The following is a 19,898-nucleotide window of genomic DNA, read 5'->3' on the forward strand; positions in this document are numbered from 1 at the left end:
AGCACGAAAAACTTTCGTCTTCGAATCGTTTGCGTATTGGACAAAATTCGACAGCCTGCGAATTCAACGATAACGTGGGCTTCTATTATCAAAATTAGTTTCGTGCTCAATTCGTGCTACCATTCCTCAATCCTCATACTAAGTGCATTTACGTCACGTTCATAGGGACGCTGTTTAAGTTTTCATACTTAATCTTTTGATGGCAATTCGAATACGCAAACGACTTTTCGTGCTAGAGGTACTAGTATAGTGAACTTCGTGTCACACTGTAAAGGTACCGACTCTGAAATACCTTTCCTAGTTTATTTCTGGAAATAGGAAATGAGAAATAAAACACTCAAGTTATATTGCAGAAACTTTATAAACCGAATATGTATTTAAAAAATTAAGTTTAAATTTTTCATACACATTTTTGTCTTTACAAGAGTAGGAGACTAGAGAATTAACATTTCAATCGTGTTGCTTACATGCCGAATACCTTATGTTCGTAGCGAAGCTATCGTATTTATAATAAATATTATCGTACGCCTTACATTGAGGCATGTGGCTTCTACCGTCACCGTATAACAAGAAAATAAAACCTATAGTAACACAACTAAAATAAAATAATATTACCGACCTAAACAATGGCAACACATTATGACATATTTTAATCATTACCATGACTAACACATTGTTCAGGAATCTACGTTGTTACATTGGTGTGAGGGGGAAAGATAACGGACATATCATTGAGACCGAACCTGTAGACAATGTAAGAGCGCTTTCACATTTATGCGACTTTAGCAGCGCGACAGACGCGCTGCCGATAACTTCATACTATGTGATGTGACAGCGGATGCACTCCTTCTCATTATAAAAACGCCGCTGCCGCGCTGCTGTCGCGCTTCTAACGCCCTAATGTGAAAGCGCTCTAATTCAACTTTCTCTTCAATCAACCAAGTTGGAGAATTAAGGCTCGTATTTTGACATTTCACTGTCCGAATAATCAGCTTTAGAGCGATTTCACATTAAGGCGACTTTAGCAGATAATTTCATACTATATGACAGCGGATGCCTGCCTTCACATTATAAAAACGCTGCTGTCTGTCAGGCTTCTCACGCCCTAATGTGAAAGCGGCCTTATATTGTCTGTCAGGCCCCTAAACGACGCGTCTTGCAAAACTGACCACTCTGGGATTATTTTAGAGATTTGTATTAAAACGATTTTACAATTGGATTTATTATTTTACATTAACACCTACAACTCATTGATTGATTAGATCAGAGTGACCAACTTTATATCTAAAATAAAAGTAAAATTATATTCTAAAAGTAAACAATATCTATCACAAAATCTATCCTTTCATAACACATTTTAATCCAATTTCAAGTTTAGGAGTGGGATCTGAAATACTGTTCAATTACTTTGTTTAAAAAGAGGTAATTTTAATACCTCAACATTTTTTAAAGAATTTAATATTTAAATCGAGACTGGCGATGACTATTAAAGTATAAAATTCCCTTCTCAAGCCATAAGGCTTAACATCTACAAAATAAATCACAAAGACTCCAATAACAATCCAAGTCTTAATCCGAAATAGAATAATAAATAACAAAATCTTACTTCATACTATTTTCTACACTAGACAGAAACTAAGCGACACTAGGTAAAGGTATATTGGCAATATGACGTATGGATTAATAGGGTAAAACGTGGGTTTTACCTTTAACTCATTGAAGTTCTGCATGGTGTATTCAATTTTTATACAATTTTTTTCAACAAAAATGCTTTAACATCACTACATAATAAGATAAATAATGTCTAATGTCAATAACTTTAGAATTATACGTATTGTTCACAAATTCATTCGTTTCTTTCTCGCGCGTATGATTATTTTGTGTGCGAGCAAGACAGCTATTTTGCCGAAAAATTCCATTCAAACTTTTCACGCATACCTATATTTAACTCGTCAAAATTTTAAGGCAGTTAATAAGTTTTTTAATAATACCCCAACGAGGGAATTTGTCAAATTAAAAACCAAGCAGAACTTCTTCTATACATTGACCGTCATTAACGCGAACAGTCTTTCAGTCAACATAAAGGTATTTGAATGAGACAAAGGGACGATATAATACTAGTAAGCAGCATTATGTGAACAATCTTAAATTGACAGGTCCATTCCGAGGACTGTCGCGTTTATGACGGTCAACTTATAATTACACTTCCATAAACTTTACATTCTGTATTGCAATGTACTATATTTGTATGGACTCCAGTCACATATCAGTCAAACAACGCGTCATACTCGACTACACAGGTTAAGATAACCCACAAACAGGGTAGTATACAACAGCCGTAAACCTATACTGTTTACTAATTTGAGAATAACATTATTTATTACTTGTCCAATTTTAACACGCGAACATCTTAAATTTAATGATATCCAACATTTTTAATTTGTTCATCACTAAAACTACGCGATAGCGGAACATTATAAAAGCTAATAACAGTTATGAATTATTGCGAAATGTGCTCAAAGTTCAGTTCAAACGTGAATGCTTCATGTAGCGGCGCCGGCGCAGCCAGTGCTTTCAACTTGCCAAATGACACAGGACGTCAAGTTTAGTACAGTCGACACCACATCAGACTACATTTTTGTTGCAAAATAGCCCGTATTACAACGAGTTAAGACGCCACTGTGATTATCTTGATGTGCTGTCATCTGTATAGTTCTTGCAACTCACGAAGGCGAGTGAGCTTTACTTGTGTGTGTACTACATGCACATAACGATAATGTAATGTCTATCAAAACCTTTGAAAAACGACATTAGTGAACCACCACACATTAAAGCTCACTCGCCATCGTGAATTGCAACAACTATTAAACAATATACATACCTACATTTCTGTTAATTACACCCGATTAAGATGTATAATGTTTTCTACCAAGAAAAAAGGTACTGACGCGTACATTTCAAGCCTTGCCCTTTGCCATCGTGTTTTGTCAACAAACGATAAACCGCATTTTTCCATGATAAACACGTCTACCATGTTAATGTGGTTACCACTCACATCGATTAATATTTAAAATCGATGCATACCTACTACTTTCTTGACGATGATCATGGTAGATTCCATTACATTTACTATGTTTTGAAATCGGGATACATCTAGCTAAAAGAATTGTACGTTGAACATTTAATTGACTTTTTATAATTAAAAATAAGCTTTGCAGATAAAATTTCCATTCAAATTTCATATAGGCCTATTACAACCGCACGCCACACTATGGTTTTGTCTTTAAACGCACAAATATTATTTTTAACATTTTGGCAATTGAAAGCACACTGACAGCTACAATCACGAGTGTTACAATTCGCACGCGAAGCGAATAAATACGAGAAAAATTTGAAAACGACAAACATCCGACATCTGTTTATATCTTTAGCATTATAAATATCAAACTTTAAGAAACCTCCACAGAACGTTTCAACTCTAATCGTATTAAGTTGAAATCGACGTTACACTTAGTGCTGCGTTCGTCGCGCGATACGTGCGGTGCCTCCTCTAGCAAGCGACATGAGCTACAGAAACTACTATAAAACTACAACACCCTGTAAATTCCATTTTGACTACGAATCACTAGTCACTGGCGAACAATCATTGCATATTCACCCGCAGTACGATCACAATAAGGCTGAATATTACAGTGTTGTATCACCAGTGATTCAGTGCGGTCAAGTCTAACGGAGTATCAATTTTGAAACTGAACATGTCTAGTGAGACTAGCGGAAACTAAAAATGACTTCGATATCTGGTACAGTCTTGAACAGACGCCATCTTTTTTAATGTTGCCACAGATAAAATAGATTTAGGGTAGCCAACATTGTTTTTGAGTTTTAATTTTACCTAAAAACATGAAAATTCTAATAATTGACCAGATCATAAATAACACTGTAATCTGGTTATTTGAGTCCCATTTTTATTGCTATGGCTCCCAAAGTCCATTTTAAACTGTTGACATGATTTTAAATTCCAATGAGTAATCTGTAAACGCATTTCACTTTCATTTATTGACATTTATTTCTTAGGCAATCGGTTCTTTTGTTGATATACAAATTAAACACCCATTGCGTAAGAAATAAATACGAAAATCACTTCACCCACCAGTGTTCTTTAGTCGTTGCTAGTCGAAGCACTGCTTAGCGATTTTTTCACTTGTACAAGTATGATTCAGTGAACAGAGGCCAAAAAGCGCCCGGTAGTTGCATTTTTATATGTTATACTTCGTTAAAATAATTAAATATCCAAGTTTTCTTTAAGATGGCGGAGATAAAGAAAACTTGCAGACTATTTCGTTTTTAAATGACCTGTAAAACAATTTAAAACAGAAATACCATATCTAGGGTAATTGTACTCTATTCACTGAATCAAGGACTTTTTGTGACTCAGTAAAGACAAAAAAGTCCAAAACCTACCATTGAGGTAGGGTATTTGAATACAACCGAATGTCGAATAATTAATATAAAAAATAATATAAAAATCACATTGCAAAATGAAAATAAACTTTGAAAAATCCTTAAAGTTGACCTATGCTTCACATAGATTTGTATGCAAAAATATCTGAGTCTTTAATAAAGATATCACTGTGAATAGGTACGACAATAAACGTTTTTGTTCATTATTCTCTCATTTTCGGATATATCCTGAGTAATTCATAAAAAGACAACGGTTTCATTGTTATGTCTGACAAGACACTTCAATTTACAATTTAAAACGGATCTCACATTATTATGCTTTAAAATTTCCGCCGTTAACATTCGAATTCTACCGATAGAAAGTATCAATATCAACGATTACCTAAGAACGATTAGAACTGCATATTCGTGATTAACGATTCACGCGAAAATAATTCGTATACGATTTAAAAGTGAAGAAATAATTGCTGGCATGTATTCGACATTCGGTGGTATTCCGAAGGTGATGGCCTAGTTGCCCTCTATGGCTTTAGCTACAAACTCTATGAACCGCCTTCCATATTGCTCCGGGTCGCAAGTAGAAATGCCGTCTACATTGCTACCATACTTTACAGTCTTCGCTGCTTTCGCCGCCTGAAAGAAGAAATTAGTTTAACTTGACTGTTCTCGAGTTAACACACTAAAATCGATAAATCGATAGATATTAGTATGTTAGTCTCACCTGTTTCTTAACTCCATAGTGCGTCAGCACATCAATCAAAGCGACGAAGTATATTTCCTTCTTAGGTGCACCTGTAAAATAGAAGAATTCACTAATTATATAGGAATGAATGAATAATTCTAGTAGATATTCATTTATGTAATACTTTTTAATTAATTAATTCATAGTAGGAAAACCAATGTAATCGACATTGCCCGCAGGAATGCTAGTAGAACTGAAGGCTTAGCGTGAGTTTACATCAAAATTAAATGTCGTAATAACGAGCGAGTTAAAAAAAATATATGAAGATTTTAGTTCTTGAAAGTTGCCGCTGTACAATCCGTCACACATTTAATGTCACTTTTTTACGCAGTCGACATCGAATGCGTTTGACGTAAACTCACACTACCCCCCTGTTTGCCGTTGGGACAGAAAAGTTCTCGAGTGGCTCACGTTCCCATAACTCTATGATACGAGGCAAAGACGCGACAATGAAAATCCTAGACGGCGCAATGTCGCCTCAACAACGTATCAACAAATCTAAGATACATTTCTTTTATCTTTTACATTTTTTTAAACATTTTTTCTTTCTTTCTTTCTTTCTTTATCTACGTACCGTCCTGACTGGGGATGGCGTAGATGTCGAGCTCGGGAATGATGCCCTGGTAGCGCAGCGACGACTGCCGCGCGAACCCGCGCGGGCTGTCCGGCGGCGTGTTGTAGCCCCACCTGCAAATAATATAATGAGGGCTATCGTTTTAGCACCAACTGATGAGCGCTAAAGTGGTAGGAGGACTATCGCATTTGCACTCATCAAGATGGCGCCACTGTAGAGTAAGGTCCTGTCAATCGCCAGGGGTGCCAACTGTTAAGTATAAAAACGATAGCTCTCATTGGGGGCGTTATCATCATTGTCATGGTTGCTAAAGTCCGGTCGCCGAGCAGATAGAATTTCGTCAAATGACCATAAGCTAACCATCCTTATCGTTCGCGTGTAATTATATTGCTGTCGCGCTCGCACAGTCACTGCGGCCGCGACGAGCGATAAGGATGGGTAGCTTGGGGTCATTGGACGAAATTCTATCTACTCAGCGACCGAACCTTCCATAAGGATAATGTTCAGTGGTAATTTTGATAATATGGTAAGTATCATTGTCAGTTTCACGCGCCTGATGTACTCACGGTGCATCAAACGAGGAAAATACATAAGTGACTTCGCGATCTGCTTTGCAAAAACTCTCTTTCTCTGTCTACAGCTATAAAGACACTCACTTGTCGCCGTGGTGCCGGTTGTCGGTGTCGGTGTCGGTGTCGTTGTCGGCCTCCCGCGCTTGTAACACAGCACAGCCACTCACTTGTTGCAGTGGTGCCTGTAGTGTACCTAAATGTGCACACTGGCTCACCGTCACACCAAGCGTCTCACTGCAGCACGTCCGTACTTCGCGATAATAATATGCTTTGCAAAAATACTTTCTCTCTACAGCTATAAAGACACTCACTTGTCGCCGTGGTGCCGGTTGTCGGTGTCGGTGTCGGTGTCGGTGTCGTTGTCGCTGTCGTTGTCGGCCTCGCGCGCGCGCGCCGCCTCGGCCTCGGCCTCGCCGCGCCCGCACTCGTGCACGCCCAGTAGTAACGAGTAGTCCATTAGGTGGAGCTTCGTTAGAAACTGGAACAACACAGTGCTATTAGAACTTGTTCAAACACGCGCGGTATAGTTGAACGATTTTGAAACGTCAAATGGAAAAAATCGGAACTATAGTCTATCCAATATAGCTTGATTAGAATGACAGAGCTGTCAAACGAATGTGACTAGGGCTAGGTATGTTTCGTACGGTTCACATAGATGTATCGATAAGTTTCGAAAAAAATATATAAAAAAATGCACCCAATTTTTCTTCATATCTTTATTCATAAAAATGACAATTAAAATTTTTATTTTAAGACAGTAAAATTTAAAATGTATGTCAAGGGTGTACTGTACAACCTAAGTCGTAGTCATCATCATCAGTGTTCTTCAGTGGTTTTTTCCTCTCGGGCGGTGGACATCTCTTCTAGAGCAACAATCAATCACTTGATGGTGATTGATTTCCGATGTTTGATTATTTAAGAATGAAATGGTTTTTGGTTTTTAATAGTGAACATTTAGAAAAACGTATAACTTGACTTAAATAGGTTAAAAAATTAGTTTTAATTTTATTAAGACATTTGTCGATATGTCCCATCACTAACATTTTTGTAACTCGAGATAACCTTGTAGAGACGTCGTTAATAATCTAGCTTGATTTTTATGATTTCGAATTACTACTTATTGGTGTAATTTAACGCTGCATTTACACGAAATTAACATTTTTATTGGAAGCACTGTTGTACACTGGAATATTGTTTGTAGGTCAGACGTGAATTATTTCACGTCCGCCAATATTTAGCTCTCATTGATCGCTACTACAAAGTTATGTCGTTACTTTTGATGACAGCTGTCATTCTAATCAAGCTATATTGGATAGACTATATTAATCCAGTACTGATAGTAGCGCCCTCCTCTCAATGTCATAGCTGGGACGGTTCAGTATAATGACACATCTACAGTGTGTTTGGGATAGGGCTAGCGATAATTTAATGCGATGTTGTGATGTCAATTTTATCGACAAAAATGCCCCCATATGTGAGCCCACCCCCCTCCTCTTGGAATGGGGGAGGTTAATTTTTTAAATTCATTTTTTATATGACTACATAAAAATTGTTTTTATTTCTTATGTGCCCGTCTGGATTCCGCCGTGTCTGAACTAGGCCTAGGACTGATATAATATTTGTAATTTTATGGAAGCAATTGATCGTGGCGTCACATAATGAGCGTGTAGCCCATATAAACACAGTATGGAACGTATTATTTTAATTTTACGTGACATGTAACAAGATAAAAAATATTTTATTAGTAAACAATATGGCATAATGGAAAATATTGAGGATACGAAACTAAATTTGTATAGTCTTTGATCAAAAATACCAACTAGATATCGGGTCAGCGCAAATATTACGACTCGGGAAATAAGAACGCACTTAAGAAGTATTCAATAAATTGAATGCTTGTGGTTTCTCATTATTTTTTATTAGGATGGCAATCTCTGATTCCACAATTTATTTTGAAACATGGAATTTGGTTTATTCGTACCTCGACATCAGCCGTCAGCGTCTCGAGCAGTTTGTCCTTGGCGGCGTCGCCGATGTCAATGCGGACGCCCTGCTTGATGAAGTCGTTGTCTTTTAACGTGGGTAGTTCTTTTTCCAACTCTTTCTCCGACGCCTCCCGGTCTACCGTCGACCCTTTTAGATCGTACTTCCTGGGAAAATGGATATTGGATACAAATTAGCACTATGGAAAGAAAGGCTTTAATAAATAGCTTTACTTTTTAATTCAGTGGTTCTTAACCGGTGGTCCGCGGACCACTGGTAGTCCCTGGAGGCATTCCAAGTGGTCCACGAAGTGCACTTGCACACCTTGGTCAAAACCACTTTTTACTGATTTTTGCAGTCAAACTGGTTTACTTTTGACCGATTATTATGATTATGAGGTGGTCCCTGACAAGACAGAAATTTGGTAAAATGGTCCCTCATGACTTAAAGGTTAAGAACCACTGTTTTAATTGTTTAGTCTTTGGCGTAGATATCTTTGCGCGGTAAAAACTAGCTTCCTGCAACGCCCACTTTTTATTTACCCGACTGCGCCAGAAAAAGGGTTATTTATGACAAAAATCTATAATAAAAAATAGAAAAGCTGTTTGTTCGCTTATATTTCTTGCTGAGCTGCTCGTCTTTGAACATCTCATCTCGACACTTGCTTGGCTGGAAAACTGCCCTAGAGGTTCCAAGGTTTTCTTCTTCGCTGTCGTTTCGTGCTCACGTAAAGGTGCTAACGTCTATGTTAAAGGTGAATACAGCTGCCTATGGCAGACTGCCTGGCGCAGTCAGATACGCGGTTTCTCACTGCGGATTTTATCTGGTCAGTTCAGCGCATAGCAATATTAAAGCGCACTCACTTGTGAATATTGAGGTGGTTTGAGATGACGTCAACTCAGTCGTAATATTAAGTTTGCGCACTCACTTGTGAATATTGAGTTAGTTTGAGATGACGTCATCTCAGTCGTAATATTAAGTTTGCGCACTCACTTGTGTATATTGAGTTAGTTTGAGATGACGTCATATAAGTCGCAATATTAAGTTTGCGCACTCACTTGTGAATGTTGAGGTGGTTTACGGTAACGTTCTTCCACAGTCACAAAATTATAGTTTGCGCACTCACTATAGTCCGGTCGCCGAGCACGTATAATTTTGTCCAATGACCCCAAGCTACCCATCCTTATCGCTAGCGCGTAATTATATTGCTGTCGCGACTGTGCGACGGGCGGCCGCAGTGGGTGTGCGAGCGCAACAGCAACCTAATTAGCCGCGAGCGATAAGGATGGGTAGCTTGGGATCATTGGACAAAATTGTACGTGCTCGGCGACCGGACTACAGTGAATGTTGAGTTAGTTTCAGATGACGTCATCAGTCCCAATATTAAAGTTTGCGCACTCACTTGTGAATGTTGAGTTAGTTTCAGATGACGTCATCAGTCCCAATATTAAAGTTTGCGCACTCACTTGTGAATGTTGAGTTAGTTTCAGATGACGTCATCAGTCCCAATATTAAAGTTTGCGCACTCACTTGTGAATGTTGAGTTAGTTTCAGATGACGTCATCAGTCCCAATATTAAAGTTTGCGCACTCACTTGTGAATGTTGAGTTAGTTTCAGATGACGTCATCAGTCCCAATATTAAAGTTTGCGCACTCACTTGTGAATGTTGAGTTAGTTTCAGATGACGTCATCAGTCCCAATATTAAAGTTTGCGCACTCACTTGTGAATGTTGAGTTAGTTTCAGATGACGTCATCAGTCCCAATATTAAAGTTTGCGCACTCACTTGTGAATGTTGAGTTAGTTTCAGATGACGTCATCAGTCCCAATATTAAAGTTTGCGCACTCACTTGTGAATGTTGAGTTAGTTTCAGATGACGTCATCAGTCCCAATATTAAAGTTTGCGCACTCACTTGTGAATGTTGAGTTAGTTTCAGATGACGTCATCAGTCCCAATATTAAAGTTTGCGCACTCACTTGTGAATGTTGAGTTAGTTTCAGATGACGTCATCAGTCCCAATATTAAAGTTTGCGCACTCACTTGTGAATGTTGAGTTAGTTTCAGATGACGTCATCTCAGTCGTAATATAAAGTTTGCGCACTCACTTGTGAATGTTGAGGTGGTTTGAGAAGACGTTCCTGGTGGCCACGAGGTAGTGCTCGATGCCGTCCACCGTCAGCCGGTACATGCCGAGGTACTGCGGCAGCAGCGTCTTGCCGTGCCGCTCCACTATGTACTGTGGACAACAGATTGCTTTGAAAATTATAAATAACTTGAAAAAATCGAACTGCCTAAGGCAATATAATAAATACCAAACATTGATGAAACAAACGCTCTGGCCGTAACAGTGTATTACACTTGAAAATTTCGACGGGTTCATCCAGTGTCTTAAGTAGCTCAGTTGGAAGAGCAGTCGTCCGGCAAGCAGAAGGTCGTGGGTTCAATTCCCGCCTTAGGCAGTTCGATTTTTTCAAGTTATTTATAATTTTTAAATTAGTTTGAGATGAGACTCTTAACGCTAAAAATTAAATAACAACAGATTGCTTGTTATAGATCGTTTCATAATTTCATTCACCAATTTTTGGTCTCGGTCGCGCGGGGTGCGGGGAGTTTGATCCGAGCAATCCGAGCGCCATTATTGTAGTGTGCGTATGCACTCATGGATGATTTAGCGTGTACCGATAACACTCAAACATTAGCGGTCTGAATTATTATGATACGGCGGATGAAACGATCTCTATGTAGTTTAAGAGACAATAACCAAACAGCGTCAATAACGGATTCAAGGATCGGTAGTTTGAACCCCGTCGTCCGCTGAATTATTGTGGTGAAATCACTTCTAACGCAAGCATATTATTTTATACAGGGTGGAATTTTGTAATGCCACTTGGAGGGAAAGTACTCTTAATAATAGAAAATTTTACTAAAAGAAAACATTCCTTTATCTTTGAAAAGAAATAGAATCTTTAAATGTATCTACATGATATAGATTCTGTTATCTACCTACACGAAAAGATAAGCCTTTCCTTTACTAAGAACAAAATGATAGAATACAATTTCTCCTTACTAGAGATTAGATAGTAAATTATCAAAAGCTTGGCTTTATCATGACATTTTATATCTACAAGATATTATTTTGATTCTTAAATACAATTATCTATCGCTACATCAGCTAATAAAAGCATGATTCGTGAAATAGGCGTAATTATGAATCATCTTTTTAACAAGATTAATTACTTCTTTGTGTGGGAGTATGAACTAGCGTGTTTTATAATAGACATAATAATATGACGGATTGTGCTACTATAATAGCCTTCCTAAGATTGGACTGTCATTGGCTACAAGGATACATGTGTACCTATAATTAATTTACCTTGCCAATAATTCCGAAGCAAGCACTACTTTTCTATGGAACTTATAATTTTACACTTAAAACTCATAGTTTTGAATTTGTAAAACATTGTTAGTAGCTTCGAAATAGAAAAACTTTTTTGAAATAGGCATGTATTGTCATACAATACCTCAACAGTTTTTATTCGTCCTTTGCTTTCTAGCACCGCCAAACGATTTTTTTCTGTTTAGCTCGAAGGTAAACTCGCAAAGAATGCCTTTATGGCATTAAGTTCGCCTTATGTAGGTACCAATATGGCATTAAAGCTTAAGTAATGAGGGTTTTCGCGATTGAAAAATCCGCTAGATGGCAATACGTAGACGGGAGGTCCAAATGCTGCATGATTAGTGGATTTTGACATATCTGTCAATGCTCATTAAAAAACGCTTTATTCTAAACTAGATCCTTACCGGGTGATAATGCTTGAGGAAAGAGTGCATCCGCTCCACCTCCTCCGAAGTCAGAGTCTTCAAGATGAACAGCCGGTCGTAGCTCTGGTAGAACTTGGCGCCCGACTTACCCGACGAGTCGTCCGGGGTTGGCTGCGATCTGGGACAAGCAACCATATTTATATTACTCTAAAGTCTAAAATAGTGTCAGGATTCCACTCCCCAGTATGTGTCCCAATTGCTGTGCCGAACTTGCTTGGAACCATCCAGCTTAAAGTCACCCTGTAAGGCATCCAAACATACAGATAGTGACGTAACAATACCGTAAACAAAATGACGAAACAAACTTGCTTTTTACATGAATAAAACAAACACAAATCCTTTGCTTTATGATATTGATGTTTAGAACCGTATCATGAAATTATAGTACTCAACACTCAATCTTAATCCTATGATTGATTAAAGTTCAATATTTACTTCAGAATGCGGACATAGTCATCGAAATCTGCTTTTATACAATCATATTTTATGTGTTTATTTATGTAATACCTAAATTGATTTTAGAACCATAGAAAACCAGAAACCATCATAATATCTGTATCAAGTTTACAAAATACATTTACAATAAAACAATAGCGAGCGAATGTCGGTCGTATAACATTCTATTTTCACACACACCAAAGCCACATTTCCTGTAGCAAAAATAAAAACAAACATACGTATGCCAACCAGTATGACGACATTGGACGGACACTTACTGACGAAACATTAAGTACGTTTTAAGTTCATCCTCCTAACGAATCAATATCATGTTATCGCATTTACCTAGAAGCTGTATTAGTTGTTATCGATATTAAATTTTATCGTACATAATTTTTAACGTTAACCGAAAACTAAAGCCTATATTAAATTCGCAACTTTTTGTATGAATCTCTCCTTTTTCAGTTCCGTCTGATTATCTACCTTCAGCTTTGCTTTGCACTCGGTAGTAGCAACCATCAAAATTTATTTAAATATCTTTTCCTAAGCTATTAATTTGTCCTGTAGTGTGACCGGCGTTTGTCCTATAGATCCAGGCACCACAGGAATTTCAGTGAAGAGCATGCTCCCAAAGGCTGTGATCCAAATAATTGACGATCCGGGCTAGGATGCGCCCCACGATAAAATCTTAACGATGTTTTTAGACGACAAATGTATGGGCTTATCGTCTAATGCTTCGGCAAGATTTTATCGTGGCATGCATCATAGCCTTACAGGCTATTATTGTGCTTAATTTGACAAAACGAATAGTTAAATACCTACCATTGCCAACGCATCTGTGCATGTGGAAATATGCACTATTTACGTGTGTAATTTGCGCGTGTAAATTTTATGCGTGTATCGATGTGATTTTTGGCGTGTGCCTTAATACTGATGGTTTCCAATCCTGTAACCCCATAAGATATGCCTAGCTACTCCATGTAGAATTATTGTCCGCCTTTTCGAATCAGTTTCAGGAGCAGGAGCGACAGGTAAAGCCAAAAATACGAATTCTCTAATCTTGAATTTCTACCAAACTTTAGTAATCGTATGTAAATGCATTCGACAGGATGCTTCATGACAGCATAGATAATCATTATCTGAACACTAAATTACTTGCTATCTTATCATTTTTAGGCTCCTGGAAAAATCGGAATCATACCAGTTTCGTATTAAATAACCATTTTATCGATCCAAGATCCAAGAATAATATTCTTTGTCTAATCAGCGACCTCCAACCTGTCTATGCACAAGATTGGAAACCATCATAAAATCGTGTTTTGATGAATGATAAAAAAGTAAAACGGGAGCAAATAGGCAAAACAATGCGAAAAATAATGAGGGGCAGATGCAGGGTTAGGGAACACAATAGGTCACGACCGATCATGGAATAATCAATAGGAAACGGCGAGACGTTTCATATGATGAGAGATACACGTGTCATTTAGGATCTTTACAAACCATAGTAAGATTATGTACCAAATGGTAAAATTTTTTAGGCATGATATGAACTCAAACTCCAAGACAGGACTAAACATTTCTCACGCGGAAAACTCAACACTTAAACCTTCCGAGTCACTCAGTTTTAAGCAGTTATCGGGACGTGATACAGTGGTCTATTCTAATGATTGCCGTGTCAGTTGAAAAGGCACACTACATACTGTTAATTGAAAAAAATAAAACTTAAAAATCGTACAGCTTCGTAGTAAAACGTCCGCTGACCTCAGGCGTTTAATCGTCAGGCCTCTTTTGACGAATTCGCTCGCGTCATGGAATAGGCCTTCTTGGTGGGTTTCGTTTTTCATGTTGGCAACGTCGGTAGGTGCGGTGGCCGACCGGCGCAGCTTGCTGATCGACCGCTTCTGAATCCTCGCGCAGAGGTAGTTATCTGGCTTTCTAAACCTAGGGACAGGACGGGGGTGGGAACGGGAATACCAGTCCAAATTATGTGGGAATTAAAAATAATAAATAAATGCGTACATAAACGTATAAAGATGTCTTGTCAGCGTTATCGCGTGCCGATTCAGAATCAATTGGTTGTTTTTCGTATGGATAAAGTTTATTACCTTGTGAGCGACTCTTTGTAATCGAGGTCGTCAATTCCGAACCTCTCGCGGAGGTTTCTGAACACCAACGGGCAATATTCCTTCACTTTAAAATGAGATGGCATGTTTTCCCTGGAAAGAAAAGGAAACTTTACAACTTTGAATGTGTTATCTACAACTTCAGATACTACATACTATCGAACCTATTACAACTACAAGGAGCTACAGTGTTTACCCAAAGGAAAATACATATTGTAACATCTTAGGTGTTATAATAAGTGCTATTCTGCAATAATTTTAAGTCTGGTGTGAAAATACTTTTAGTTCAATATAATATTAAATGTTTAGACTAGTTCAAGATTAGTAAATTATTGTCATTCCTATAAACCCCCCAAAAAATGGCCCCGATCACTGAGTGAGTCAGTGAGTGGTAATCAAGCTTTATTTAAAAAGACTATCATCAAATCAATCACAGAAATCAGACATTCAAAATACACCACTGTCATTAACAGCTTATCTTTGTTTAAACCCAACATATTATTATCAGTTAATACCTAAGTAAAATCTACAAAAATATTTTTGTTATTGAAATAAAAGTCAAAATAATCAAGACAACCAAGTCTTCATTCATTTTTTAACTCATAATATGTATAAAAAAGTGTGTTAAAAATCTTCACCATCCTTTAGAATTTCTTTCAATGCACTGAAACAGTTCAAAATAATACTGCAATCATTTTTTTACAACTATGTACATAAGAATTACATAGTTTCCCCAATAGAATAACCAGAACTTATCAGCATCGTTAACTATTGCAGTGTCAAGAACAGAATGATATCGATTATTGCATTCTGTAAGATTAAGGTCACTTCAACGTTATTGCAACTTTTTGTATAACGACTAAACTTAGGTAGGCGCTTAAAATACTTACTTATTAAATAAATGGTTGTCGACTTTGAGTTTGGAGTATGCCCTGAAGTCATCGGGAAGTAGCATGACTGGTATTGTGACATGACTCAACTCGTTTATCTGAAAGACAAATCCGTATAAGTTTTATTGTCCATGAACAAATAACCATAAATTAGTGTTTTTGTATGAAATGATAAGCTACTTACTATGCAACTAGTGACTAACTGATGAACTTAATGTTACCGATTATGATTGTGTTTAGATCAGTTTCTAATCATACTTATTTTATAAATAACTAGCTGACCCGGCGAACTTTGTTCCGCCTTAATGGCAATAAATAAGCAGACTTTTTTTTAATTTCGAACGGGATAAAAAGTATCCTATGTCCTTCTCCTGGCTCTAAACTACCTCCCTGACAATTTTCAGCTAAATCGGTTCAGCCGTTCTTGAGTTATAAGCGAAGTAACTAACACGACTTTCTTTTATATATATAGATATCTTTAGCATCAATAATAGCATCTTTCACCAATAGTTAGCTACAGTATCTCTGTGTAACACAGGCTATAGCGAATTGATATAAAATATGCAGGCGAAGTAATGGTTAACCTTTTCAGCCAAAAGCCATCACTCTGACGCCACGCTTGATAAATTATGATATCAATATAATCATTGTATTTTTTTTCCGTTCAAGTTAGTTTCCAAAATATTGTTTTTTTTTATTCAAATGTGCCTCTTTCTTTCTATAGCTAGTACCACAATGTTTATGATACAATAATTAGTGCAGTGGGCTTTAGGAATTTAGGCCTTTTAGATTGAGTTGTTTCATCACAATATATCATTACATTTTATTTACACATAGTTATTAATAATCAAATTAACAATTAATGAATGAGGTAAGATAATTAACCTAATCAAATTCTATAATTATGGTATTTGATCATTAATTTTTAATTGTTATTCAGATTAACTTTGGGCCAACACCGCATTTGGCCAATGCTTCTGGTACACAAAATGGCGAATTACTACTTTAAAATTTATTTATTCTTGCAATTAAGACGCAATTTGCATGAAGCTTGAAGTTGACTATTTATGTTCATAGCAAGGACATTGATAAAACAATAAGCATTGATCAGGTGCCAGAAAGGTATATGGTAACAGAGCGGACGATAATACTTTCGAATGGTACCTCGCATGTAAATATTGTAAAACCACAACAATCCGGTAACGAAGGAAATGACATAATGTAATTGCAACGAAATCCCATTAGGTTCCTGACATGGTTATGGTAATTAACATAATATAAATAATATAATTACCGTGTGATTTACACCCCACATAAAAACAGACAGTAACGGTTCATTGGCACGGAATAATTTCACTTTTTGATGCTTTACGCGAATGTGTTTCTTCTTCAACTTGCTCAAACCCGTACTCGGAACGGACATTTTGGATTTGTTTACAACTTACAGCATACACTTATAACCACCACTCGACACAATTTGTTAGACTAAAACGTAATTAAACCATTTTATAACGACAGGAATATTATCAAGCCGCAAATCATATAGTCAAATTGGATTTTTACAGAAACTCGACACCCATCAACAGTGCAAACGGTTTTTTGACAGACAATCAACCACAGAGTAAATACACAAAATATAACAGAAGACAAACTCCATACTAAACGCGCTCGAGCCACGCACACATAGACACCGCTCCTAGCAAGACTGTCTTGGACGAATGCGAGCGCGACGTGGCGCGACAGACGTTCGCCACACGTTCGCTGTGGTTCGCTTGAGTCACGCGCCGGTCAACCGCCTGTGATATTATTTTGTTTTGCGAAATTGACGAAAATGAATGAACAGAAAAAGTCGTATTATAATTGTTCGGTATTTGGTTGCATAAACTCATCATTAAATACCGAATTTTCATTTTTTAAATTACCAGTTGATTCGGGGAGGTAAGTAAGTTATTTATTTGAATTTCAATTGAAATTGAAAGCCAACTCAATTATTAGGAATATCGAATTGTTTTAGAGAGGTTTTAGGAATTATTGGATAACTATCTTTTGCCCGCGGCTTCACCCGCGTGAAATTTAGTTTGTCACAGATCGTCATAAATTATAGCTTATATGTTATTCAGGGTTATAAACAATAATACTGTAAAGTTACATCAAAATCCGTTCAGTAGTTTTTGCGTGAAAGAGCAAGAAACATCCAGACATCCAAACTTTCGCATTTATAATATTAGTTGGATAATAGTGTCAACCACTCAACTAAATTACTTCCTTCTCGTGTATTTGTTTGCAAACTATTACTATAATAACGTACTAAATATAAATAAGTATACGTGGATATCTGTTATTGTCTTTCTTGCATAGTATTAAGAGTAACATTTTTCTATCATAACGAAATAAACACAACACATGACAAGACAACCCTGGCGCACGGCCGAGCGTGCGAGCGAGAGAGGTATGCAAAGCGAGGTACATACATGAGTTTACCTTCTGTTATATTTTGTGGTAAATATCAACTCATCATCAGTCAATTGTAGCTGCAGACTAGGGATGTGATTTGTAGGTAAGGAAAAAATTGGCCTTGCGAAATTTATTAATCCCCTGTGTCATTTTTTTTTCTTTTTTTCTTTCGTTTCAAACCACCCCCATCCCTCAACCCTTTCCCCAACCCCTGCTGTACAAAATTTTTGTGTGTTTCGTCTTTTTTGTGTTGTCTTGTCGTGATTGTGATTTGTGATGTCTTTTTTGTTTTAGGTCGATAAGTTCGCTTAGTCTTGTAGTTAAATTATTTTATTTTATTTTATTTTATTTTGTCTCTATCACTGTGTAAAAGCTGCGCATGTGACATTGGCGGAACAGTGGCGAAAAAGCACAAGTTCATCGCCATCAATAAAAGAAGAAGAAGAAGGGATGTGATTCTAATATCGATATAATTATATCGATTACATTAGAAAATAATGCTACACAACGATGATGAGCTACACTAAAAAAAAATCTTTTAAAATTTTACCACTTTGTTGGCATGATTAATATACCTACATACTCCACTCCACAAAATTACAGATCTCTAGTGCCCACAGTTTCCAAGAAAAACCTCGGACGGACATGACAGACAGACAGAAATGACAAAACTTTAAGGGTTCCTTGTCAGGACTACGCAACCCTAAAAACTATATAGGCCAGTAGAATTAGCTTTTAAATCGGAAATAGTTCGTACAAAAGATTTTATTGCTTTAATGGCTTCATTGGTTGCCCATTAAGACTCTCCTAGGTTTTCGACTTCGACGGAGTTGTGCTTAAGTGGTGGGGGCCCCCGAAAGGGGCGCTTTTTCGGTTTTCCGGTTATACCGCATTAAGGACTTACCCTATCGAAAAGTGGTTTTCCTGACGGTTAAAGGGCATTTAATCCTGCATTAAATAAGACCAAATTCATATGTTTTGGACAAACCGTTCTCGTGCAAATGTTCGGCAAAGTAGAAAATATGTGTATAATTTATGACCCTCTCCACGTCCAATAGCTCGTCACCCGTAGCAGTAGCGGCGTAAGGGGGGGGCGGTGGGGGCGGTCCGCCCCGGGTGCCAGGCATCAGGGGGTGACAAAAGTCGCGCAAATTAGTACTCACGCATCTGCATGACAAAGATTATGATACGGGGGGGTACGATTGGTATCATTATAGCTGATTCGTACATCTTTCATCTTCGAATCGGTAACCCGAAAATTCTGGGGGCNTATAGCTGATTCGTACATCTTTCATCTTCGAATCGGTAACCCGAAAATTCTGGGGGCCACCAGACCTGACCATTCTGGGGTGCCATAGTCCCGAGCATGGGGGGGGGGGGGGGGATCCCCCCGGGGGCCAAGCCATGCTACGCCGTCACTGACCGTAGGCTCCCAAGCCTTTTAAAGGGTCGCCTTAACCAGCGTATCCCTGTGAAGGCTCACGAGTTGGATTCGCTTATCCTTGTTCGTCCCAGCCGTTCCTTAACTGCGGTTGCTGCACCTCTTCCTGGCACTCTCCTGAACGACTCTGTGTTACCTAATGTGGCTGCCCCTCTTCCTTGTACCCTCCTGTACGATTGCATTGCTTAGCCATATGCCTGGTCCAAGGTTAGACTCCACAAAATCAACTTCGTACGCGTGAAAATAGTTTGAATACTGTTTTCCGTGCTTGCAACATTTTTCTTTACTGCTTCGACTCTATTAGTCGTAGAGTGATTGTATATATCCAATGATATTATAGAACTTTTGTTTTTATATAATATCATTGTATATATCCTATAGCCTTCCTCAATTTAT

At 37.7% G+C, this 19,898-nt stretch overlaps 1 protein-coding gene across 1 annotated transcript; it reads right to left on the bottom strand.

Moving 5' to 3' along the window:
• Positions 1 to 342: 342 nt before the first annotated feature.
• Positions 343 to 17,229, bottom strand: PIP4K (phosphatidylinositol 5-phosphate 4-kinase). The gene is made up of 10 exons (XM_028307124.1): positions 16,902 to 17,229; positions 15,608 to 15,705; positions 14,700 to 14,810; positions 12,136 to 12,274; positions 10,440 to 10,570; positions 8,331 to 8,499; positions 6,661 to 6,827; positions 5,778 to 5,890; positions 5,183 to 5,253; positions 343 to 5,094 (listed from the first exon to the last, which is right to left on the bottom strand). Exons 1-10 carry the CDS (start codon positions 17,028 to 17,030, stop codon positions 4,972 to 4,974), a joined length of 1,251 nt encoding a protein of 416 aa, XP_028162925.1. The 5' UTR covers positions 17,031 to 17,229; the 3' UTR covers positions 343 to 4,971.
• Between the last annotated feature and the right edge of the window lie 2,669 nt (positions 17,230 to 19,898).

This window comes from Ostrinia furnacalis, unplaced genomic scaffold (genome assembly GCF_004193835.3).
Source record: "Ostrinia furnacalis isolate ACB-3 unplaced genomic scaffold, ASM419383v2 OfSCF2101, whole genome shotgun sequence".
NCBI classification, from domain to species: Eukaryota; Metazoa; Arthropoda; class Insecta; order Lepidoptera; family Crambidae; genus Ostrinia; species Ostrinia furnacalis.

Bases quoted from the DNA above. Each gene is read 5' to 3' on its own strand.
- PIP4K (XM_028307124.1), bottom strand. From the start codon at position 17,030: ATGTCCGTTCCGAGTACGGGTTTGAGCAAGTTGAAGAAGAAACACATT. The intron at 12,275-14,699 runs GTAATAAACTTT...TGCTTGTCCCAG, and splicing joins TACAAAGAGTCGCTCACAAG to ATCGCAGCCAACCCCGGACG. The intron at 8,500-10,439 runs GTGAGTGCGCAA...CCATTTTCCCAG, and splicing joins AACCACCTCAACATTCACAA to GAAGTACGATCTAAAAGGGT.